The sequence below is a fragment of the Cervus canadensis genome, chromosome 27 (assembly GCF_019320065.1).
Source record: "Cervus canadensis isolate Bull #8, Minnesota chromosome 27, ASM1932006v1, whole genome shotgun sequence".
Taxonomy (NCBI): Eukaryota; Metazoa; Chordata; class Mammalia; order Artiodactyla; family Cervidae; genus Cervus; species Cervus canadensis.
The window spans coordinates 29,854,006-29,880,501 of NC_057412.1; the positions used below are offsets into that span (position 1 = coordinate 29,854,006).

At 38.3% G+C, this 26,496-nt stretch overlaps 1 protein-coding gene across 4 annotated transcripts in view; it reads left to right on the forward strand.

The window, feature by feature from the left end:
• Positions 1-22,195: 22,195 nt before the first annotated feature.
• CADM2 (cell adhesion molecule 2) overlaps positions 22,196-26,496 on the forward strand; it is a 1,197,963-nt gene continuing 1,193,662 nt past the window's right edge. For 3 of the 4 annotated variants that reach the window (XM_043448928.1, XM_043448929.1, XM_043448931.1), the window contains exon 1: positions 22,202-22,863. In XM_043448928.1, coding sequence (XP_043304863.1) covers positions 22,803-22,863 — 61 coding nt within the window. In that variant the 5' untranslated portion in view covers positions 22,202-22,802. Of the gene's footprint in view, positions 22,864-26,496 lie in introns of all 4 variants that reach the window. The other variant, XM_043448930.1, reaches the window with a different exon arrangement.

The following is a 26,496-nucleotide window of genomic DNA, read 5'->3' on the forward strand; positions in this document are numbered from 1 at the left end:
TTTTTTATTGTTAGGACAGAGTATTGACTTTTAAGCTCCATACATGTACAACTAGAAACCAAAAAATCCAGGATTTCATTTTGAAATGATGAAAATATCATAAAACTTTGATGATGTTTACATATTTCTGTGAATAGAATAAAGCCATAGGAATTATACATTTAAATGGGTGACTTGTATGTCATATGAGGTATATTTCAATAAAGTTGTTTGAAAATATATGAATTATCACCAATAAATTGTTTTGCATGCCTTTGTCCTTAAACCTGTCTGTCTAGAGAAGCAATGCGATTTATGTTGAGCACTCACCTTTCTTCTGGCTATCTGCAGCCTCAATAATTGAGCAGGCAGGCTGGTGATCACTGTATACCTATTTGATGGACCCCCCCCCAATAAAAACCCTAGAATCTTAGGCTCAGATGACTTCTCTGGTAGATAATACTTCATATATATTTCCTTGTTTTTTTTTGTTTTTTGTTTTTGCTGGAGCTATTAACTATGTCCTATACTACTACACTAATAGAGAACTTTTGGAAGCTTAATATCTACTTTCCTCCAGACTTTGCCCCATGCACAACAGTTTTCTCTTCGGTGATTTTGTTTCTTATCCATTTGCTGTAATTAACCATAATTATGGGTCCAGTGACCTCTGAGCCTTATGTTTCTTCCAGCAAATCATTAAATCTGGTGCTGGTCTTGGGAACTCTTAACACAGTTGCCTAGTAACGCTTTATGTCACAATCAGCAGCCCTCTTCCTTTTAATCTGAAATATGTGAGCCCCCAAACTGTAAAAGTATAGAAAAGGAGTATGTAGAAAATTCAAACTCCTCACTGAAAGTGATGAAGACATTGAAAATGTTGTATGGTCTCTAAATGTTGGATGGAGTATCTGGGCAATGCAGGTAGAAATGTGGACTTTTTGGTGAACCATGCTGTCAAAAAGAGTAAGTCATTTTGTTTAAAAAAATGAATGTGTATCTTCTGAAATAACTAACATGTAAAACATGGATACATATAAAAGAATCTTAGAGGAAAAACTGCTTGTAATAATCAGAAAGCTAGTAGACAAGTGAAACAAGTTTTAAGTAGAACTTTATCATAAGAGATTAAATAGACCTAATCCATTTTTCAATTTTTAACACAACTGGATTCTGGTGCAAGGGTCCATGCAAAATATCTTCTATATAAACTTTTTTAGAAATCCAAATGCTGCATATAGTTGAAAATTAATTAGGAAGATAGACTGAAAAAAGATAAAGAGACATGTTTGAGTTTTGTAAATTCACAAAAAGAAACAATGGGAATATTTTAAAATATAGATTAATCAGTTGTTTTAATAACTAGAACTAAAATTATTATGTGGAAAACATGCAGTATGTTATTTCTAGTATGCATTTACAAGTAGGAATTTCAAAAGTTCTCTAGTCTTCCAAGTCAACATGACATTTTTAATAAAAATAATTAGCATATATAAATTTTTTTGCTTTCCTTTCAGATAATATATGTAAAATTCTGGATTTTACGGGACTTCAATTTTCCAATTCTCATTCACTAACTCAATCACAATTATTCCAGTTAACAGACATATAATACATTTTAGCAGAGTCTATGTTTACTTAGTTTTTGCTTCTCTAGCCCAGAATTTTTAAGTGTATTGTCTCTGACGAAAGCACTAACTAACCAATGTTTGAGACAGAATCTATCTATACACCTATCTATCTGTTTATCTATATATAGAGAGAGAGCTGTCAATAAACAATGTTGGAGGCAGAACCTATTAAAATGTGTATTATAGAGAGAGAGAGATAAAGGGAGAGAGAGAGACAGAGAGAGATGACGTTTCTCTAAAGAGACCTAGCAAGAAATTAGGCATGTGGTATTAATAGAGATACTTTCTCATAGAAGCATACTGAAGCGAAGCAATTTTGCAAGAGAAGTAAACTAATAAAGAAGGAGCATGGTCAGAAGTCAGGACTTCCCTGGTGGCTTAGTGGTAAAGAAACTGCCTGCAATGCAGGAGACACAGAGACACAGGTTGGATCCCTGGGTCAGGAAGATACCTTGGAGGAGGAAATGACAGCCCTTTTAAGTATTCTTGTCTGGGAAGTTCCATGGACAGCAGAGTCTGGTGGGCTACATACAGTCCATGGGGTTGCAGAGAGTCAGACACCACTTAGCAACTGCTGCAACTAGGCAACAACAAAACAATAGAAAGTGAAAGTGAAGTCACTCAGTCATCAACTCTGCGACCCGCCATGGACTGTAGCCTACCAGGCTTCTCTGTCCATGGGATTTTCCAGGCAAGAATACTGGATTGGGTTGCCATTTCCTTCTCCAGGAGATCTTCCCGACCCAGGGATTGAACCCCAGTCTCCTGCATTGCAGGCAGATTCTTAACACCTGAGCCACCAGGGAAGCCCTTGAACAAAACAATAGACGGAAGTTAATGATGAAGCAAGGGAAATGTACACTACATAATATTATGAAAGGAAGGAGAGAGAAAGGACTTTAAAATGTTAAAATGCATACAATAAGGGGTGTACAGGCAATGTAGCACTAGGAAAGATTAAATAAATATTATTTATTTATTTATAATTTACATATTATTTTTATATAATAAATTTATATAGTTATTTATTTATATATGTGTATATATACATATATACATATGCACATACATATGTGTTAGTCACTCAGTCATGTCCAACTCTTTTACAACCCCATGGACTGTAACCTGTCTGGTTCCTCTGTCCATGGAATTCTCTAGGCAAGAATAATGGAGTGGGTTGTCATTCCTTTCTCCAGACACATACTTTTATCCAGGTATAAAATTACATACTATTATATAATTTTATATACAGTTTTATATATGTAATATGTTATGTGTTACATACACACACAAATATGTTAGAGTTATGGTTAACACCAAAACAAAAGGAATTTGAGAAAAAAAGCATGCATCAATTTTGAGAGTTGGTTCTTATCACAGTTAAAGGAAAAAGAAAGTAAATTAATGATTTAAGCCTAGGTAACTTTAATAAAATGCTGAGTAAGAATGTAGGAAATGGTTGAAAATTGTTACAAATGTCTTAACTGCTATTTTAAAGAAATGAAGATACGATTATACAGTTCTTTAATTTCAAAGAGAATAATTGGGAAAATAAAAGTTGAAGAAATGTCTGATAAAACAAATTGCAAATAGGCAAAGCACTCTAAAAAGCCATTTGCTATAAAATGTTACAACTTTGAAATGAGCATAATGATCATTGAAGATTAACAATTAAAAAAAAACACATTTTTCCCTTAATCCAGAGCTTATAACAAAAAGTAAAAGCTTAATGGAAACTATATAAAAATAAATGTCAACTCAAATTTAGGAACTTATTTAAGAATAAAATGTAAAACAAACTCAAATACAAGATTCAACAAAGCAGTTCATATTATTTTTAAAAATTACTACCATTTTAATGAATTTTTTTTTTCATTCAGGATATGGTATGTGTGTAGGGTGGGAGCAGATAAGGTGTTTGAACATATGTGCAATATAAGTTCTGATATATTATTTCAAGTAAGCATAATTATAATTAAGGTTCATTTTATTTGTACATAAACAACATATATTTTAAGTCCCAAAATACAGGTGGAGGGTGTTCCTGTTCATTGCAATAAACTTCAAATTAAAAAAAAAAAAAAAAACAGAAATCATTCTGTTGTAATTTCTGAAAAATATACCACCTATCTATCTATTCTAAGATATTTCATTCTGTATAAATACATTTATCTATTAATCATTAACTATGTATTTTTCTATGTCCTGCCATTAGTGGAGATTGTCAGTTAGGTACTCAGTGTTAAACTATCCATTCAATAACAAAATTGAAAATTAGTTAGCATATATTTTTCAAGTTTTATTTAGTGTTCTATAAATTTTATTTAAGGTGTTAATAATAAATTGTACATAACAGAAATTTCCTTAAGATGGGATTGAAATATTCCCATTTAAAGAAGTTTAAACAACATAATCATGAAAGGTGAACTGGACTTCCATTCATGGAAATTGCATGTAATTAAAGATGCTGAGGTGAATGAATTAAAAGATGCACTTTTAACTAAGATACCAAAGTTGTGGTTAAGTAGAGATTTAGAAAACTCAGAATCTGAATGGTAGGATGCATGGGTTGCTGTTTTTTTTTTTTAAAGCATGTCAAGCACTAATCTAATTTGCAAAAACACCTAGTAATACCACACAAATTTTAAAATCTGTTGCAGTGTTGCCATCTGATATGATTGTTATAATGACTGCTATAAAATTATCTTTTATAAATGGTCTGAAAGAATATTCTTTCTTTTATACATGTATTTTATTATATCACCCTGTACAAATTTTAATATTATAGAATGAATGATATTTAATAAAACATATTTTGGTGCAGTCCTAACATCCCCATATCTGTTAAGTATGTGAATTGCCCAGCAAAATAGCCCAAGAACCTCTTTCCTTTTCAGCTAGAAATTCCTCCACCTCGAATCCCCTCCATACTGAAAATATTGTTGACTGTACTTTTCCAAAGTGGTGACTAATTCAGGAGACAGTGATAGATTAAGATGATGATGGAAATACTGGAAGAGTGCTTTCATGCATTCTTTTCTTTGAAACCATCATCCAGATACTCAAAAACTCTAGTAACTCCACAATCCATTAGCTCTCCACAGTCCACCCTATTTATTCCCCTCTATGAACACCCTCGGAGAAGGCAATGGCACCCCACCCCATTACTCTTGCCTGGAAAATCCCATGGACGGAGGAGCCTGGTAGGCCGCAGTCCATGGGGTCGCGAAGAGTCGGACACGACTGACGACTTCACTTTCACTTTTCACTTTCATGCATTGGAGAAGGAAATGGCAACCCACTCCAGTGCTCTTGCCTGGAGAATCCCAGGGACGGGGGAGCCTGGTGGGCTGCCGTCTATGGGGTCGCACAGAGTCGGACACGACTGACGTGATTTAGCAGCAGCAGCAGCAGCATGAACACGCTTGTACCTTCTCTGCCTAATTTATTCCCTTTCCTATAAACTCATCATTCCCCCAGAATTACCACCTGGGTCTCAACACCTATCCTCAGAGCCATTGCTTCCCCTACCGCCTCACATCCTATTTACAAGAGAACCAGCCCTCAGGCATAGGGTTCTGAACAGTTGCTGGAAGCTTGGGGCAACCCCACCAGCGTGTTAGAGCCATAATAAGGAAAAATGGATTTTGTGGTATCCAAGTCATTGTACAATGCGGTAGTTCTAAATACAACTGTAAATGATAGTTTCTGTAGGTCTTCCAATTACTCTACTTTGCTTCAGGTACTTTTTTTTTTTTTTTTTAAACTTAAAATAGTTGAAATGGACCAACCTACGGGATTAAACATGAATTATGTATGACACTTTAGTAGAAAAAATGTCTACATTTCAGAAAAAAAATATTTTAAAAATTCTGTTTTTTAGGATGATATGCTTCTACTGCATTCCAGATGTTTCCTTGCTCTCAATTACTGTATCATTCTTGGCATTTTCCACCCCTTTTCTTCCTCCATTTCAGCAGACTCGGGAAGAACAAGTTGGACATGTTCGACTTCTCAAATCACATTTTAAAAATTTTGCATACAGCATGCCTTCAGGATGCTGCTTCTCCAGGTGCTAAGTAGTAGCTGGTCATATTCTCCTCTATACCCCCATCCCCCTCACACACACCCCTAATCAAGCTATGTTTTCAACTTATGTATTATTAGTATTCAGGTTACTATTTTTGCTTCTGACACTTTATGTCTCAATAAGTAGTTTAAAGTAAATAGAATGAATAAATAATAATAAATAGAATACACAGAAATATGCAGAATAAATAAATAGTTTAGATTCAAGTCAAAAAAGAACTATGATAATTATTGAGTCCTTCATTGACCCAAGAAAGAGTTTCAGAGTTAAGGAACTCTAAGATACAAAACAAAAGATAAAAATTTTGGGGAAAAGACACAGACAGGGGGATTTGATAGAGCTAGGATATATGTCTTTGAGTCTTGTGCACTACGGCATTTGACCTTAGTGTGAGGGGCTAATCTGGGGCCAGAGGGCATTTATTGTGGCACTACTGGCTTTTAACTCCTGTGGAGTGGGCAAGAGGCTTCAGAGTGCAGGCATCTTGGCAGATGATAGTGGCAAGGGAGGATTAGCAAGCAAAAGCTTGAGCCCACATGGGCCTCAGCAGAAGCATGGCTGGCCTTGGCCAAATTCTGGGGACTTGAGAACACAGGCTGTTGCAGCTTCATCTTAAACTACATTTATAGTATATATGCTGGCAGCCAGGGCTCTGCCAGATGCTTCGGCAGATGCTCGCAAATCACAGAGGCCTCTGTAATCAGGCACAGCTGAGGCAAATACACAATTATAGGAAAAGAGTGTCTTCATAGGCCATTCAGTCACTGGTTGGCAACACAATATTTGCTACCTTAAAACTCTGCAGCAGCTGTGTTCCACATGTGTTAGTAGCACTAGGGAGGTTCTAGCTTTAAATTGTGAGTTCCAGACCTGAGAAAATGGCACTGGATTGGGCTCTCCTATTTCATTTAACTCTTCTAGAATGAAGTGAAGTGAAGTGAAGTGAAAGTCACTCAGTCTTGTCTGACTCTTTGCGACCCCATGGACTGTAGCCCACCAGGTGCCTCTGTCCTTGGGATTTCTTCTAGAATAGATGAAAAGAATGAAATAATGGGCAAAAACACACGCACACAAAAACTAACACAGAAGAGCCAAAATACTAGACATTTAGCCTGCTATTGCAGAAAATGCAGCAACAAGGAAATGCTATTCAAAGTTAGTAATATTAAAGTAAAAGGAAGACATGTTGATTTTTATTAATCCCCTTGGGGCTTTGCCTCAAAAACATCAACAGCAGTTTCAGCTGTAGAGTACATCATTTTAGCTGAAACCAAAGTGGGAAAGTAAGCATTTTCTAGGAAGTAGGTATCTTAGGCTTAGGAGAATGCACTGAAAGTAGAAATGATTCAGAAACGAAAATGCATGTTTCTGTGAGAGCATGGTCTCTACATCACCAGATGGAATCTATACTCAAATCAGTATTTGCACAAAAACATAAGGCTTGAAGGGGAAATTACAATGTGGTAACAATAGCTCCATGATTAATCACTTGATAGAAATGAATTTTAGTTCAGAAGAGTTTGGAGACATGATACAGAATGAGTTTTCTCCAGGTCATTCCAGGAAGACCATTGTCAAGATTTATGACATCCCTGATAGCTCAGCTGGTAAAGAATTCACCTGCAATGTGGGAGACCTGGGTTGGATCCCTGGGTTGGGAAGAGTTCTGGCCTGGAGAATTCCATGGACTGTAAGTCCAAGGACTCAAAGAGTCAGACAGGACTGAGTGACTTTCACTTTCACTTCCCTCTTTACTCACTGAATGCCAAGCCTCCATTATGGTTTCTGCAGCATGAAAAAATGAGTTATTTGAACAAAATTTTGCCAGGCCTAACATGTTCTTGAGAGACTTCTGTTCTACATTTGGTGATGTTAGATCCTGTGTTTTGAAGTATTATTTTTTTTTTGTACTCGATAAAAGTAAGGTATGTTAAGAAAGTACAACTCCAAAGGCTCTAAGACCTATATCCATTTCCAAGAGAGATAGTTCTAGTTATAATTACTGAAGGAACAAAACTCAGGTAATAACGTCCATCTATATGAGACTGAATAAAATATAAGGTTGGGAGGGTGAGATTTTACATTAATGTATTTGAAATATAGTATTGCAAGGACAAAGAGAATTTTATTTTGGACTTTAATTTCTCTGAGTTTTAGGATTTTAAGCTTTTAATTTGTGACAACATTTAATCTTCTTCAAGATTTTAATTTTCCTTTGGAAATTCATAGCAAAAATTATATTCAAATTTGGGTCATCTCTTGGTTACTGGCATTTTATTGCAGTAGCTATGCATTTGGTTCTTGGCGTATGCTGTCTTCAATTTCATGGTAGGGCTCAGATGGCTTATATTGGACTAAGTGAATACACAAAATTTGCAGTGAGAAACAGAATAAAGAATGTCTATTTAGCCTTAGTAAAGTGAAGGCTTGCAGTTGATCCAATTAATGTATCTTTATCTACTTGCCTCCTTTGGTGAAGCCAGACAGGTAACAAAAGTGTAATGGTTTTGATTAGAACTCAGCATCATAAATGTGGGAGCAGAACTGTCCTAAAGTACTGTCCATCTTTTCCCCAAAGGAAAAATAATTAGAACCCTGCTTGGCTATGGACTTAATGGTGATGCTCAGCTATTTAAAAGAACAACAGAAATAAAAGCAAAGAAAACTTTGCCATATTAGGGTGATGACATCAGTGGACCTCTTAATGAAAGTGAAAGAGGAGAGTGAAAATTTTGGCTTAAAGCTCAACATTCAGAAAACTAAGATTATGGCATCTGGCCCCATCACTTCATGGCAAATAGATGGGTAAACAATGGAAACATTGGCTGACTTTATTTTGGGGGGCTCCAAAATCACTGCAGATGGTGACTGCAGCCATGAAATTAAAAGATGCTTACTCCTTGGAGGGAAAGTTATGACCAACCTAGACAGCATGTTAAAAAGCAGAGACATTACTTTGCCAACAAATGTCCATCTAGCCAAAAACTACTGGTTTTTCCAGTAGTCACATATGGATGTGAGAGTTGGACTGTAAAGAAAGCTGAGCACAGAAGAACTGATGCTTTTGAACTGTGGTGTTGGAGAAGACTCTTGAGAGTCCCTTGGACTGCAAGGAGATCCAACCAGTCCATCCTAAAGGAGATCAGTCCTGGGTGTTCATTGGAAGGGCTGATGTTGAAGCTGAAACTCCAATACTTTGGCCACCTGATGCAAAGAGCTGAGTCACTGGAAAAGACCCTGATGCTGGGAAAGATTGAAGGGAGGAGAAGGGGACGACAGAGGATGAAATGGTTGGATGGCATCACCGACTCAATGGACATGAGTTTGAGTAAACTCTGGGAGGTGGTGATAAACAGGGAGGCCTGGCGTGTTGCAGTCCATGGGGTCGCAAAGAGTCAGACACAACTGAGCAATTGAACTGAACTGCACTGAATCAGTGGGAACATATCTTCTCTTTCCCAAGGTTTTCTTCCTGTGTAGAAACATCAATAACCATGAAACTCTTGGCCTTTGTCTATATCAATGGAGAAGCCATAATTATTGATGAATAATTTTTGAAATAATAATTCTGACATAATCAGCTTGTCCCATTTTCATTTTAGAAGTGAAATTCTCACAAGGAAAAGACATTCCATTTTGCTGAGGATTTTGATTTCAGTGTCATAAATCTAATTTGGGCTGATCACTATTTTTCCCCCTCATCTAAACTTCCTTCCAGGTTTCGTTTTGGAAGGACTAGCCTCTGATACCAGAGAACATTTGATGGCAGGAGTAAGTAAGTAAGTCTATGTACTTCTGGGGTTCAGCCCCTCCTTGACTGTGAGACTAACATAAATGCCCCAATTTATAATTTACCAACTATAAAGCTAATATTTTGAGCTCTAATGCCGTATTCTTTGTCTTTTTCTCAACATTTTGAAAACCCAAGTTGTGATTAAAACTGTAATTTTTTAGTTGCCTTTAAAAACACAAATATTTTTTATAATTCAAAACATAAGTTTAGGTTGCTAAAAACCAGATCTAATTCTACAATTCTTTCTATGTGGAAAGCCAGCAGAAAAGGCAACTTTAGCCGCAGGCTGTTTCTTCAAAAACACATGGTAGCTGTGAGCAAAATTCACTCTCATTTAAATCAGTGTATCTCAGAATCTAGGGAATGATGTGATCAGAATTATGCAGACATGGATAAAATATTAGTCCATATTTAAATAGACATGAGTAATTCTGATTTTAGATATAACTTATGCTGATACTGTTTTTATTCATGGTGAACAAAGAATTCAACATGAATAAAATTTATTCATGGAGGAAGAATTGGTTAGAACTATCATATTGGAAATTTTGGTTGAATATATTATCTGTGAATTGTTTATATTTTTCAAGACATAAGATTTTTTGTTGTTGTTATTGAGTGATATTTTGGAAGGTCCAGAGAAGGAGTGTGAAACTTTTTTTTTTTCTTTTTAAATGATGCAAAGTGGAATATGTGGTAAGGATAAAATCCCTCTAGGGTTTTTGGAATGCAGACCGATAATGAAAGCATGGAGTCTAGTTTATGAGTTAAAAGGATAATATGTACTATGGAAATAATAGGAGCACAAGTGGGAAAATGAAAAATATAGAAGCCTTGTGTGCCTAAGGAAAGGCATTGACATTTTCAAATGATATTTGATAATGCCATTTCTGTAAATATGTTTTAAGTACAGAAACCTTTTGCATGAGAAACCTGTGGAAAGTTTTTCTTGGGAAGTCTTTAGAGACAACTACGAAGTCTTTTAAAAAATAATGTTGGTTTTCACTTTATAGAATGGATATCCTGATATTCTAATGTATACTGAGGCAAAATATCACTTTGGGTTCCAGTAACTTTTACACTTTTCCATATTTGTCTTATTTTCGAACAGGACTGAAGTTTTTATTTTGTGGTTATGAATTTGACCACAGTGTTGAACTCTTTCCAAGCAGGTCTTGCGCGTTGTGGACTCTGTACATGGAACAAGGTATATTTTGTAGTAATAATTTAGTATCTCTCTTTTCTTGTGCTTCATTGAGGACAAAGAAAAAAGTAATGGAAATATTCATGGTTTAAAGTTGAAGTGGTCTGGCATTTACTACCTTTGTAACTTGATTAAGTTACTTAAGCTTCCTAAATTCAGATTTACCATTTATGAAATGACAGTCATACTGATACATTTTATAGGGTTGTTAAGGATTATGTCTGGCATCTCACATTAAAAAAAGTATACCAATAAATACTAGCTCTCTTTCTCCTCTCCGATAATCCATTACTGAAAGAACAGTGTCTAATTCATTTCCAACTTGTCGCATTCTAGATGACTTCATTCTTATAATGCCACTTACTAAGATAGTCATATAAACATGTGATTATTAAGTGGGGCATTTTTAGATAATAATTTTTGAAACTATCTAAATGTGTTGTTGTAGAATACCAGTGTGGTCTCTCAATTTCCAGGTGGATTTCACATAATGGAGACATTTTTCTGTCCATCATATGTTTCTTTGTGCTTCTTTGAACTGTGATTTGCCAGTCTCCTCTGTCCATGGGATTTTTAAGGCAAGAATATTGGAATGGGCTGCATTTCCTCCTCCAAGAGATCTTCCCAACCCAGAGATCTAATCTGCATCACCTGTGTCTCCTGCACTGGAATCATGCATTACCTGCTAAGCCACCTGGGAAGCCAAGGGACATTTTCAGAGGTAAGTAATTTGCCATTTTTGCCAAAACTATCCAGTGAGTATCAAAATACCTAAACACACAGTGAGAAAACTTTGTGAAAATATGCTATCTTTAACTTTTGGCTGTACATCAAAAAACATTTTGAACTATGATTCTCTTTTGATTTGAAAAGTTCTATGACCTTAGACAAGTCATTAACCTCTTTATGTATCACTTGTAATGTATCTTCTTATTCTATAGAAGTGGTTGGTTAAAAATAATCTGCATATATTCATTTAGCTCAAACACAGAACAAAATGGAATAGACACAATAAATATTTAAGCATGGATCTGGAATTTCCTAAATCTCAAACCCCGCTCCCCACATTCTAGGCAGTGGTATCTAATGCCTCCACCAGAGCACTCAGGATCACCCAAATTCTGAATTTTTTTTTTATTCTGATCAAGAAGCTAATTAGGAATCCATACGTAAAATTTATTTAGTTCATAATCAAGTTCTCATGCCTTTGTCTTGAACTTGTGATCTAAGCATTGTATTCTCAAATTTCTGTTTTCATGCTGCTAAGAATTTCTTTTGGGTCTTAAAGTTTGCATTTCATTTTCTCTGATCCTAGGTTTCAGAATCCTGGCCACCTTACACTTTTGCCCATATAACAACATAGACATATATCTGTCTACCTTCCTAAACTGATTTTTTTTTTTTTCCTGCAAGAAGTACCACACATTGTAGAGAACTTGCAAGTTATTTCCATTCACCTAACTGTTGAGTCTAAATTGCTGTTCAAATGCCTAAAAATAATAATCTCTTTCTGTAGTACCAAATAGTATAGTAGAATAGTTCATGATTAGGATTCACATAGTGTGTGTGTGTGTGTGTGTGTGTGTGTGTGTTGTAAAGACAGATAATGGAATTAAGAGCACATCCAATGTGATATTGAGTTGGGTCAAGCTGATCTCATCTTAGAAGCCTAAACTAGAATTTAGAATAACCTTGACAAATTAGAGAAGTCATCCATCAAAAACAGTATGAAATTTAATAGTGACAAGTGCAGGGTGGTACATAGGGGAAATGGACTAAGGATACATACAAGAGTCACAGAAATGACTCTGAGCAATTGTGAAAAAAAAAAAAAAAACTGTGCAAACTATAGGGGAGAGAAGCTAGAAATTAATCAGCATTTAACTGTTTTTAATTTTCAAGAGCTGATATGACACTTAGATACACAGTATTATGAGCTATCATAGCAAAGCAGCGAAGTAATCTTTTTGCTCTGTAAAATCTGAGGATAATCCTCTTCTAAATTTTGCCAGTAGTGAGAACTTTATTCCTGAATTATGTTTGTTTGTTTTCATAATTATTTACTGAGACCTACTGTTTAGAGTATGAATTGCTATAGACTAACATTTGATACTTCTTTCTAATTACCATGCATGCTAAAAGTCACTTCAGTTGTGTCCGACTCTACAACTCTATGGACTATAGCTGGCCAGGATCCTCTGTCCATGGGATTCTTTAGGCAGTAATACTGGAGTGGGTTGCCATGCCCTTCTTCAGGGATTCTTTCCAACCCAGGGATTGAACCCACCATGTCTCTTATGTCTCCTGCTCTGGCAGGTGGGCTCTTTACTGCTAGCACCACTTAGGAAGCACGTACTTGTAAATGTCTCCTGTATCACATTCTATAATTTTATTGGATTCTGTATTGGACATATATCACATTTTGTCTGTTTTGCATCTCTTTATTTTATGAATTGTTCTTTCTGTTTTAATGAGATTGTTTAATTAGTCACACATTCACACCTTGACTGTCACTACACAATCAGGAAGAGTGAGTGACTGAAGGATGGGCATGTAATGAAAGATGAGCTGTTTCCAAGACATACCAGGGCTCTTTTCAGGGTTATGAAGAAACAGCTCTTCCCTTTTCTCTGAAACTCCTCAATAAAATTGTAGAGTAAGCCTAAAAATGTGTTGACCCTCTTGGCTTTTCTGTACAGAAAACTAGCTTAAGCGTTAACTCATATTAAGAAAATAAAGAGTTCAGTCTTGGATAAAATGAAACACAATTTTGATGATATCACTTAAGCCTTTGGATCATGTGGTTGTTGTTGTTCCATCACTGAATCATGTCTGACTCTTTGTGACCCCATGGACTGCAGTACACTGGGCCTCCCTGTCCCTCACTATCTCCTGGAGTTTGCCCAAACTCATGCCCATTGAATCAGCAAACTTTGGATCATAATGGACTGAAACAACTCCCAACCATGGACTTTTAAGCTAAATTAACTAAAAATTTTGTGTTGTTATTTTGGTTTTTGTTTAAGCTAATTTGATTTGAATTTATGTCATTTGCAACCAATGAGTTTAGACTAACACATTCATTGGTGATTATTCTAGTCTATTATTATTCTAATAGAGACAAAGTATAAGATCTGGTTATGAGGTTCTCCTCATTTCCTCAACACCAAAAGAACGAGTTTTTACACATAATGTTATAAGAGGCAGATCTATAGCAAAATGAACAAAATGTATTAGGTAGGACCTTGGCATATAATTTGCCTGCAATGTGGAAGATTGGGCTCGATCCTCAGGTCGGGAAGATTCCCTGGAGACGGGAATGGCTACCCACTACAATATTCTGGCCTGGAGAATTCCACAAGGGAGCCTGGTGGGCTACAGTCCTTGGGGATTGTAGAGTCAGACATGACTAAGCAACTAACACTTTCCTCTCATATCTTAAATGTTAATCTTGCTTACTTTGAATTTTAATGTCTGAGCTTTCAAGGTGACACAGCAGTAAAAGAATCTGCCTACCAATGTAGGAGATGGAAGACCCTTGGGTCAGGAAGATTCCCTGGAGTGGGAAATGTCAACCCACTCCAGTATTCTTGCCTGTAAAATTACATGGATGGAGGAGCCAGGGGCCTTCACTTCATTGGGTCACAGAGTCGGACACGACTGAGCACATCAGTGTTAATGTCTGGGATCTAGACTAGAGTTGTGAAAATATCACAGTGGTGATATTGAGTGCCAACATGATATTTATCAAATGAAAAGTGTGATGGTTAATTTTATGCATCAATTTACCTCGGACACAGGGTGCTGAGGCATTTGTGTAAATATTATTTCTGGGTGTAACTGGAAGTGTGTTTCTGGATGATTTTAACATTTTAATCAGCAGATTGAGTAGATTCCCCTCTGTGATGGTTAATTTTGTATGTCAACTTGACAAGCCTGTGGTGACCAGATTAAATATTATGTCTGGTGTTTCCAGATGAGATTAGCATTTGAATCAGTGAATTCTGTAAAATAGATAGTCTTCCCCAATGTGGGCAGGCATCATCAAATCCCTTGAGGGGCCAAAGAGAACTAAAAACAGAAAGGAAAATATTTCCTCTTTCTGCCTGCCTGATTGAGCTGAGACATCTGTCTTTTCTTGTCTTGGACTGAGATTAATACTATCAGCTCCTCAATTCCCAGACCTTCAAACTTGAACTGGAATTATACCATTGATTTTCCTTAGTCTCCATCTTGCAGAGAACAAGCATACTATGGAACTTCTTGAACTCCATAATTGCATAAATGCATAATAAATCACTCTCTTTCTCGCTGTCTCAGTTCTTTTTAATACACTCTCCTCCATTTCAGTGGACATCATCAATTCTGTTGAAGGTCTGAGTAAAATGTAAGTTTCATTAAGAAAGAATTTTCTTTCTCCATTTGACTGTTTTCAATCTAGACTTTAGCCTTCTCCTGCCTCCTGGGCTTGATTTGGAACTTACATCATGGGCTCTCCTGATTTAGGCCTTTGGTCTCAAACTGGAACTCCACCCTCAGATCTCCTGGGTCTCCAACTTGTTGACTGCAGATCTTGGGACTTCTTATTTACCATAACTGCATAAGTTAGTTACTTACAATAAATCATTTCTATCTATCTGTCTAATCTATTGATTCTATTTCTCTAGAGAACCTAGAATAATACAAATTTTCCTAGCACTGTCTAGTAGAACTTCCTGTGATGATGGGAATGTTGTCGACCTGTGTTGTCCAGTAGAGTAGTCAATAATCACATGTGCCTACTGAATACTTAAAATATGAGTAATATGACTAAGATGCATAGCTTAAAATTTTATCTTGAGTTACTTAATTTGAATTTAAATAGTCACACAGTGTTAGTGTCTACAGCTCTAGGAACAAGCCATCGTGTGTTGTATTCTCTGTATTCTTGTATTTCACTTTCCGCACTTATTTCTTTCTATTCTCCCCTGTCCTTTTAGTATTTGTTTGTTTCTTCAAGATGTCTTATTATTCTTTTTTTTTTTTTTAATTTTATGAAGGATGTCCCTTAGAGATGTAGGTTAATGATTTGTTGTTTAGCCATTGAAATTATAAAGTAGCTTAAAATCCCACTAGGAATCAAGAAGTATCATAGAGTTCTTCACAATTCCTTATTACAGCTATTTAGCATCCAAGATAGCTCCTTTTGCATCTTCCCTGGTAGCTCAGCTGGTGAAGAATCTGCCTACAATGCAGGAGACCCGGTTCGATTCCTGAGTGAGAAAGATCCACTGGAGAAGGGATAGGCTACCCACTCAAGTATTTTGGGCTTCCCTGGTGGCTCAGCTGGTAAAGAATCTGCCTTCAATGTAGGAGACCTGGGTTCAATCCCTGGGTTGGGAAGATTCTCTGGAGAAGGGAACAGCTATCCACTCCAGTATTTTGGCCTGGAGAATTCCACAGACTGAAGAGTCTGTGGGGTTGCAAAGAGTTACCTACTCCAGTATGCTAGCCTAGAGAATTCCATGGGGTTGCAAATAGTCAGATACAACTGAGCTAATTTCAGTTTCCATAGCTCCTTTCATGTGGTCAATCTGAATCAAAAATCGGGTCCTCACTTGGTTCAGCATTGTTAGCTTGACCTAGCTCATTTCATGGAACTATGTAATATCCCTAACATAAATTATATTAAATACTAGTATAAATACTAAGAACTGTGCCTGACTCTTGTGAGCCCATGAACTGTAGCCTGCCAGGCTCCCCAGTCCATGGGATTCTCCAGGCAAGAAGAGTGGAGTGGGTTACCATATCCTTCTCCAGGGGATCTTCCCAACCCAGGGATCAAACCCAGGTCTCCTGAATTGCAGGTGGATTCTTTTCCAGCTAAAACAGGGGACTACAAAGATGACTAAAAAATAGTTGTGTATGTTTTAATAGATAGACTGTAATCATTTCTATCTATTTATTCCAAAACTTTGTACTGTTTAAAAACATCAGGGATAGTTAGCAATGGTCAACAGTGGTTATGTATGTGGGTTAAAATCACTAAAATAACTTTCATTGGGTGTCTGTTTTATTTATTTTATCTATTCCCATGTAGTTTGTATTTTACCAACTCATATGTAGATAAAATCTAAATCTAATTTTTTATAAGTGTTGAATTTTTAGTTTCAATGGTTCCATTTAATAATACTTAGAATTATTTATTAAATAAAATAATGCTTAAAAAAAAGATATAAGGAGGGAAGATAAGTGAATCCATATTTATATACGCTAAGCCAGAAGGTAGTCACCTTGGCATGGATATACTCATTCCTTCAGCAAATATATGTTGAATGATTAATATATTTCAACTCTTTTCTAGTTGCTGAAAATTCAGTCAATAAGTTAAAGTGCCTGTATTTTTTCAGGCTACATTCCAGTTGGGGAAAAAAACAACAACAAGCACACAAGTAAACAACTGATTTAAATAACACATACATTCAAGTTTACAAAGGGCACGAAAAATTTAAAACAGGTAGATGTTTAAGGAGTAAGTAGATGGATTAGGGGTGGAGAAGCAGAGGAGTGTCAGTAAATGACTCCTGGGAATGGCACATTTGAGCAGAAGCCTTGGTAGAGTAAGTAAATTACTTACATGCTGATCATAGAAAGGAGTGTTCCAAGTATAAAACACTCCACATACAAAATCCATGTGGCAGGTATGAAATTGTCTTGAATGAATAGAGTCAATGTCTTTTATTTTATTTATTTATTTATTTAAAATAAAGCCCATTTTCAATATCAGTGTCTAAAAGTTGGAAGGTTATCTCCAGAATATTTCCACTTAACTTTGGTCATTCAAAAAGCTACTGCTTTGCATACTAGCTGCTATTAAACTCTAGGATTATATAATCTTATATGAAGTGTAAGACTCCCTGCTGATCCAATGGTTAGGACTCTGTGCTCCCACTGTAAGGGGCATAGGTTCAATCCCTGGTCCTGGAGCTAAGATCTGCATGCTGTGCAGCCAAAAACAATAAATAAATAAGGTAGGATGAATGTTTGCTTATTTGGGGGGAAATGCAAGAAAAAGGAATCATCCCTTTCATGAGTTTAAGAAAGTGTGATGGCCACATACCTTAGATCATTTAGATCCAATCATTGTAGAGGTAGAAATTATACTACCTAACATCACAAAGTCATTTTTACTCTATATATTGCAATTTCATATTTTAAAATGAGAGGATGCTTGGCACATTGCCACTTGGTTTATTCATATAAAAAATGCAGAAACAGCTCATCTTGAGATTGTAAATTTCTGGATATTTGTGAATTTCTTTTCAACATTTATATACTTTCATCAGTATAAGTTAAAATTCTAGCGATAAGGTATTTGAGATGTAGTGGGATAAAATAATGGATCATAACTCGAAAGAATAGTGAGTGTTTTGAAATCGGTAGCAAAATGCCAAGTTAAAAATGCATTTAAAGGCAGCAAATATTGTTATATATCACATATGTGCTCTATATATACACACATATATATTTATAAATAATACTATATACTGTGCATTATACTAAATATATACCAAACCCAAGAATTCTTAACATCTCTGCAACACAGGCAGCTGACCTCATATTTAAAATGCTGGTGAGCATGGAGAATGACAATCAATGCTTCCAGAACTCAATAAGCCAATTTTCTTTCACAATGGTCTACATTTTCACCAGGCCATGAAATTTCTTTTTCTAGGTCGATTTACTGCAAGAGTCAATTTGCTATGAGAGTCAATTTAGCATAGATTTTTAAATTTTTAGTCCTGAGTATCTATAATGACTATTTATTTCAAATGTTTAGATATTTTACTTAAATTTAATATTTTAAAAGAGAAATATAAATATTTCTACTAACTGTGTGAAATCCCAGTAAATTTATCCATGGTTGGAAAAATTTGACACAATAATTTTCCTACTCTTATTTTAAAATCTTTTGCCACAATTAAAATTTGTTTGCTTTTTTTTTCAGCTTTGAGGGATAATTGACAATTTTGTAATATTTAAAGTGTACATTGTGATGATTTAATATATGTATATTTTGTGAAAAGATTGGCCCATCTAATTATCACATCCATCACCTTAAAACTACTGACAAGCTTCTTTTTTCCTAGTGGAATAAAAAAGTCATAAGCATCACATTCATAATAATAACATTTATTTAAAATTGGTGAAAAAATTCCTAAAGTACAAGCTAACTGTGATTTCCTCTGTGAAACATATGTGAAAAAAACTATAATGTCTAGGGTACTATTGCAGAAGGATGATACTGTAATCAAAGAGAACCTTCCTTCCCAAGGTGAGGAAAAAACACATGTGCTATCTTTGTATAATTTTTAAAATGAGTATTGAGTGAATGACTTAAATTTAAAAATGAAGTTAAATTAAACTTCATTTAAGAATTTACTTCAAAACACAAAATACTGAAAAATATTTTTGCTATGAAGACAAGGAGAATACAAGGTTTGAAAAATTTAAAAAAATACAGAAAATTTTCAAATAGGTTTAATATTTTAGACTATTTCATATAGGGAGGCATGGATAGATGCCATCTTTTGGCAATTTATAAAACTAATTCATTGTCTGATGATTCATAAGAGGTCATTAATCTGTACATTTATTTGAGACACTGATAATATATGTAGACAATAATAGCCTTAAAACTATGAAATGAAGATATTCAAAGATATTTAACTGCATTCTAAGAAATGTTTTAAGTTTTAGAAATGAATTTACTCATACACTGACAACTCTATAACGTATAGACTCGTCTCATTTTAAAACATTGAAAGATCCTACAACCATTGAGCATTTGATTTTTCTTTAACTGATTAATAGAATCTAAGAATAGACTATTTAGAAAATAGAGAATTATCGTTCTTTTGTATATGAAGATGTGTTATTTATCCAAATGACCAGAGCTCATGCTTTGATTTTTTTTTTTTTTTTTTGCCCCCCTCGGAACTGAAATAAACACATGCTGTCTTCCAATCCCCTAGGTGTGTGGGCTAAGAGAACTCTGAATCACATTGAAATTTATGGCTCTCATCACAATCAAGCTTGCAGCCATTTTTAAACTTATCTAATTAAAGTAATCTGTTCCTTCTATACTTTACAAGACGAGTTACTTTTGTGTTATGGTGACAAGGAGACTCCCAGGGTTCCTGAAAATAACAATTTAACAAAAATAATCTGGACTTTTTAGTCTCCTCCATTTCACACAACACCCATGAAATTCTCCCTGGGGTCCAGTGTGCAGTAAAACCCTGTTAAAGACTAGAATGTCTAAAACTTGGTGGACATATAAATCACCCTGGAATCTTGTTATAATGAAGAATCTGACTCTGTGGGTAGGGTAGAAGTTGGGACTCTGTAGTTCTAACAAATTCCCAAGTGATGGTGGTGATGTTGGTCTGACATCACATACTGCATAGCAAACCTGTAGACTATTTCACTATAGAATCTTAATTTCTCTTGTAGTTACCAACAAGAACAAAAACATGATTTGCTTCTGAGTACTGATCACAAGTGTTGAGCTACTTATGTTCAATTGGGACATTTTCTTGAATATAGCAATCTTAGAATAATGATTTTTTTTTTTTTAACTCAGTGAGACTTTAGAAGTCATCAAATACAGCTCTGTCACACTATCATTGAGGAAATTGAGGGTCAGGGAAGTTGAGTACATGCCCACAGTCATATAGCTAGCAGCAGGTGTGCACCAGAACAGAGGGCCCCTAACTACTGTGTCAATAAAGAAACCCTAACTTCTTTGGCCATTCCATTTTTATTTATACTCCCTGACACAAAACAAAGCATGAGTCAATAATGATTAGAATTTCACCTTTTGATGCTCACAATAGTTTAAATGATAGCAGTATCCTTGGACTTGCTGACTTTCCTAACAGCTAAAACTCACAGTAGGCAACTGTCTCTTACAATAATAAGAGTATTCACATATCCTCTTTCTTCTAGAGTCCACTTGCAGTTTTATTATGGACATTTTGCTCCTTAGTTTTGAGAACCTGGGGAGAAAGGTGGACATAGAAATGAATGGGTCATTAGTTAAAAGGCAAGGGTGAAGTCCTAAAAGGTTGTGGCAAAGTAAGCAACAAATGAGAAAGAGCTAAGAGTCTCAGTATTGATCCTGCCTCTCATCTTTCCCTCTGTCTCCTTGCTTACAGGTTTCTATTGTGTAGTCTCTTGAACAAAGCAGACTATTTATGATGTGACTGATTTAAAACTACTGAACTAGTCTATCATCTGCTAATTTGGTCCAATTAAAAACTGGTCATAGGGAAAAGCCTGGAATTAAGCTCATTTGGAAACACAACTTCTGATTAATTTCTGTCCTGTTCATTTATATCTCCTCCTCTCAAGGGCACATCCAGGGTGCTGATTTATAGAGATGATTCTTTCCAGATTCCTGAATTTTCTTTCCATGACCACCTTTGGTTAGGTCCTTGAAAAAAGCACAGTTATGCTTTTTCTCCCTTCCTTAAGGCTACAATTAAGGCATATATGAAGGATTGCCTAAGATTTTGTGCTATCCTGAATTACAGAAATCCCACTGAACCGCGCTAAAGTCTCCTTTTATAAAGCATTTACAGATGCTTGGCCCGGTAGCAATTCAGGGCCGTATAACTTCAATATGTATAACTTCAAGAGTTAAGTCCTATTATTACCCCTGTTTTACAGATGAGGCTTCAGATTTAAATGTTCAAGTAAAATCATCAAACATTGTGAAGCAAGAAGTGACAGCTATGGGATTTGAACCTAGATCTACCTGATCTCAGTACTAACAGAAAGGATACTGCCACCCGCTAGCCTCTCTTGAGATTTTATGTCTAGATTAAGTCAAATTCTCAGGAACAACAATAAAAAAAAATAATTTCTTCCACCCCTAACTCGTTTTTTTTCCTTGTCACACAAGTTCTTGTAGGCAGGTAGGTGTTCTGTTCCCTATACTTAGCCTCTCCCACGTCCTCTTAAATCTTTCCCTTTTGCTGCTGGGAGCTTCAGAGAGCTACTGCAGCTGGTGAGTGGGTAGGTGCAGCCACCATCTGCTCTAGGAGTCCAAATACGCCCAAGAACTTCGCACCCAAGACCTGTCCCAGGCACCACCACGGGTTCCAGAACCTGCTGGGGACATGGCAAACCCCGCCCCCTCGCGGTGGCGATTGGCTGAACCCTTCCCGAATGCTAGGCACTTATTAATGAAGGCGCTGTCTCAGAAAGTTAGGCTGAGACTCTCCAAGGAGGTGAGACCCGCCGGGGTGTGTGAATGGGGGATTCAGTTCTTCCTGCCCGAAGGGTCCTTGAGAAGCCTGTTTGTTTTTCCCGGCGCCTGTCTCCACCCTTCCCTTTCTCTCATTGGCTGGGCCTGGTGGGCGGGTGTGTCCCCATTGGCCGGGGGGCGGTGTCTGTCCCTGGCCATGGTGGGGGCGGGGCCTCCACCGTGCTGAGCTTGCCCTTGTGTCTGCTGCTCTGTAGAGCTGCCGCCGCCGCTGCCGCCGCCGCCGCTGCCGCCGCCGCTGCTGCAGCCCGAGCATCCGGGAGCAGCCGCCGCCGCCGCTGTCGCCTCTAGCGCCGATTCCACCGCTGCCACCTCCCCTCCCAGGACCCCGAGACACCTCAAGCGCGAGCGGCGGCTGCTGCTTGCTTGCTCCCCTTCTTCCCCGCCTTTCCCTTGCGTGACCTACCCACTCCTTACAGCCCTCGTCTGCACCTTCTCCGACACCCCGGCATCCCTGCACCACCTGCTCGGACAGCCCCGGGTGAGCGCCGGGAGGAAGGCAAGCTCCGAACCCGTGCTTGGCAGAAGGACTGTCGCGGCTGCACCACCAGCAAGAGGAGGAGGAAAAGAAACTATTTTGCCCAGCGAAACCTCATTCTGCGGGTGCTTCGCCGTTGCCGCTTCTGCTGCTGCCATCTGATCCGCGTCCGCAGGTTCGAACACCGCAGCGGCGAGGACCCTGGGTCCGGTGGGCTCCGCGAAGGAGACACCGGCGGAGCCCCGCACTCTGGTGCCCTGCTCACCAGCATCTCTTTGCCCCTCTCGTTCATTCTCAACCCTTTAGAAAAGGGACCATGATTTGGAAACGCAGTGCCGTTCTCCGCTTCTACAGTGTCTGCGGGCTCCTGCTACAAGGTAATCCCCGCCCCGCCGCGGGGAGCATCAACTTCACGCCCATTCCCCATCATCCTCACTCCACCCCAGATTTCCACTCTCCCCCTTACAGTCCCCCAGTCCCCGGCGATTTCCACCCCCTCCCCCTACTTCCCGGTGCGGCAGGGGGCAGTGGCAGTTTGCTCCAGCCCCTCGAATCTCTAGCGCCGGCTCAACCCTGCTGTCTCGGCAGTCAGTCCCTTACGGGCACCTTTCGCCTTTTCATTCACCTGAGCTGCCTACATCTCTCACTCTTCCTGCTCGCCAGCACTACCCTCACCCTTCGCATACACACTCCCACGCCTTTTGGCTGGCAACTTGTGCCTTCTCTGAACATTCCACCCTCCCAGCCACCCCCACCCGCCGCCTCCCACATCACGCTCCCTACCGACCCTCTCCATCTCTTGTCATCTCTTTAACCTCCCCCTCTTCGTGTCGCCTGTCTTTTGCCCCTTCTTCCCACCATCAGCATATCCGTGTGCCTTTAAAAAGTGTGAGCGAGCCTGGGAGCGAGCTGCCGAGACGGCGAGAAAAGCAGCAGCGGCGGCACCGGGTGCATTGCAATAACATCCCCGGGGGCGGGGGGCGGGGGGATGTGTTGTGAGACGTGTCGTTCACCTAGGGAGAGGGAGAAGACTGTCTGGGGTTTAAAAAAAGAAGAAGAAAAAAAGAGAGAGAGAGAGAGAGAGAGATAAGAAAGGAGGAAGAAGAAAGAACGAAAAAGAGTAAAAGGAAAAAAGAAGAATGAATAAATAAAGCAGGAAATAAAAAGAGAGGGCCAGGGGAAGGAAAGAATTAAAAGACCCAAAGCCACTTTATCAACAAACTGACTTTTTATTATTCAGCCCGTGTGGTTTTCTTTTTCATTTTTTTCGAAGCCAAGAAATATATGCACCCTGGCAGTTACTTTAGTGCTAAGGGATTTTAGCTTAAATTCCCTACCTTTCCATCCCGCTCTCTGACGCTTCTTTTCCGTAATTAATATCATCCTTTCAGGTGAAATGTAAGAACCCCTGTGACCGCAGCGGAGGGAAACCGCACAAAACACTGTTATTATGCAAATCACTGGGCTTGGATGCAGACTGGCTAGCGAACTGGGGTGCACTTTTCGCCAGATCCTTGCTTTTGAAGGAGGGAGGAGGGGGCTGTGTGCAGTGGGAGGACGATGATGATTATGAAATACATGGCAATGTATAGAGTAAAAGTGCCTGGGAAGAGCACACTTTGGGTGGTTGTGGAGGCAGAGGCGGCATGCCAGGACTGAGTGGGCAGGGGCTGTAAGGCAGAAGATTGTTGCTTTGAAGAGAGTGGTGTAGGGATGTGGCTTGAGTGTGAGATACAGGGAGGATGGATGTGAAATTATGGTCCATATGATTTTTTTTTTTTTTTTTAAAGCTAGATGACTCTTGATTTCTTCATAGATCTTTGCCCACCTTTAACCTCTCTGTCATCGTTTGTGTATTTGTAGGAGAAATAAGTTGATCAAATGTATTTGTCCCTGGGTAAAAGAAATCTGAAAGTAAGACATATAGAACCACAGGCGTGCAAAACCCAATCGGCCTTTGGAGGATTTAAATGAGGTCAATGAACCATCTTTCAGCAAGTTCTTGGAATGCATCCTGTTTCCTAGCCTCCTCCGGGATATAGACCAGGACCGTATTTTATTTATGCATATTTATGAATGTGAAAGACGAGATAGTGGGCAGAATTTTCCTGAATTAGCTAACCAAACTTACAGAGGTATTTCTTGGAATATTTCGGGGTAATTTTGTGTATTTTATGTTTGATGTAAATTTTCGATCTGTCGTGTGCCAGAATCCCCGAGAAGGCAGATAGCCTGTTCTTCCTGCTTAACGCCGCCTGGTCCCATTCCCCAGCGCCTACACCCCCACCCTCTGGTCCCATTCCCCAGCGCTTACACCCCCACCCTCGCGCAAGTAATCCGGTGGCTGACACATTACTTGGGTTTCTAATCCGTCCTGAAACGTCCTCCTAGAGACCCCACTTCACCTCTCAGTAACTTGCATTTCTCAGCTCTGCTGTATGTGTGTGTGTGTGTGTGAGTGTGTGTGTGTGTGTGCGCGCGCGCGCATGAGCGCACCACGCCGGGTAAGGGGAGTGTGATGTGGGGAAATCAGTTAATTTGGTGATTGTGATGAACATTCGACACCGCTGGATGTGTTTTCCCTGCCAATCTGTGTATGCTGGCCCCGGCACGTCACTGCAGACACTACTGGGCTGGTGCAAGATTATTTATTATAGAGCATGTGGGCAATGGACTGCACTTGGGGGTCGCCTCCTCTCTGCCTTCAACATTTCCCTGTGAATTGTCTATTCAGTGCACTGCAAAATAACTGTCTGCTGGTGCCTCCCTCTCCCTGTCTCTCTCTCTCTCCCTTAGCCTGAAGGAGGATTTACTCTTTCTCTACTCAGAGAGATTCCTTCAGCTGCATTCATTTTTATTAAGGGCATGGGTGTCTTTTATTAAGTATGTACACCAAGTGTTAAGACAGTGCTGCTTTTCACAGCAGACTGGGGGAGAAGGGTGGAAGGGGTGTGGGTATACCAGAGCAAACGCGCCACTGCAGCCAGCAGCCAGCGGCAGGCCCAAATAAATAAATAAGTGTCCTATCACAGCAACCAGGCAAAGACAACCAGCTCAAGGATATATGTGTACTTCTGAGCATCTTAGATGACTGTATTAACACACCAAAGGAGAGAGAGAATAGGATTTAAGAGGGGGAAAAATAACTGGAAGTGGGAGGAGGCCCAGAGCCCCCCTGGATTGTCTTATGTTTATGGCTGCCTCACATTTATCAAACACTGCTCCACAGACACATCACACTTTGTTGATATTGTCAGTCCCTGCTCGAACAAATTGCTTGTGCCTTCCTTGTCATGGTCTTGGCTGAAAATGTCGCTTCAGGGTCCAGGTTTATGTTTCTCCCACCACTCTACTGTTTTATTAGGACTTGGTGAGGTTGTAGAATGAAAGCTTGATTTCCTGGACATAGATTAAATATTTAGCAGGTCTCAAGGAGAGGTAGCGGGGCAACTAGTAAGCAACTGATTTTGGCCCGGGGTAGTCTGCTCTGCCTGTTGGTAGTTATGACTTGGCAAATACTATAGGCAGTCTGTCTACAGCTTCTTATTTTTAGCATTATCTGCACTATAGTGGTATTGTCACTTAAGTCATACTAATCAATGTATTTATCCTTTGTATCATTATCCCCTTTCTTGCAGTATGCATGATTTTAGACAGGAAGACTCAATTTAACACATCTTCCCTGTAGATTCACTGTTTTACATTGTCACCATCATTTTTTTTTTTTTTTTTACTTTTCCTGGGAAGCAAACTCAGTCTTTTGGCTTAATATGTAGAGTGGTAAGTCAGTGGTAAGATTCAAGATGATAAAATGAGTTATTGTAAAAAAAAGGCTTAAATAGTTCTATTCTACAATATCTACTAGTTCATCCTCAACAAGTCTGTAGGCAATGAATAGTTAGATAGAAAATAAACATGTTTCTGACCAAAGTATAACTTGGAATGTGGACTACTTAGATAACAAAATTTGATTCAGTGTTAAGCTATACAGCACCTTTTTTTAAATTTTC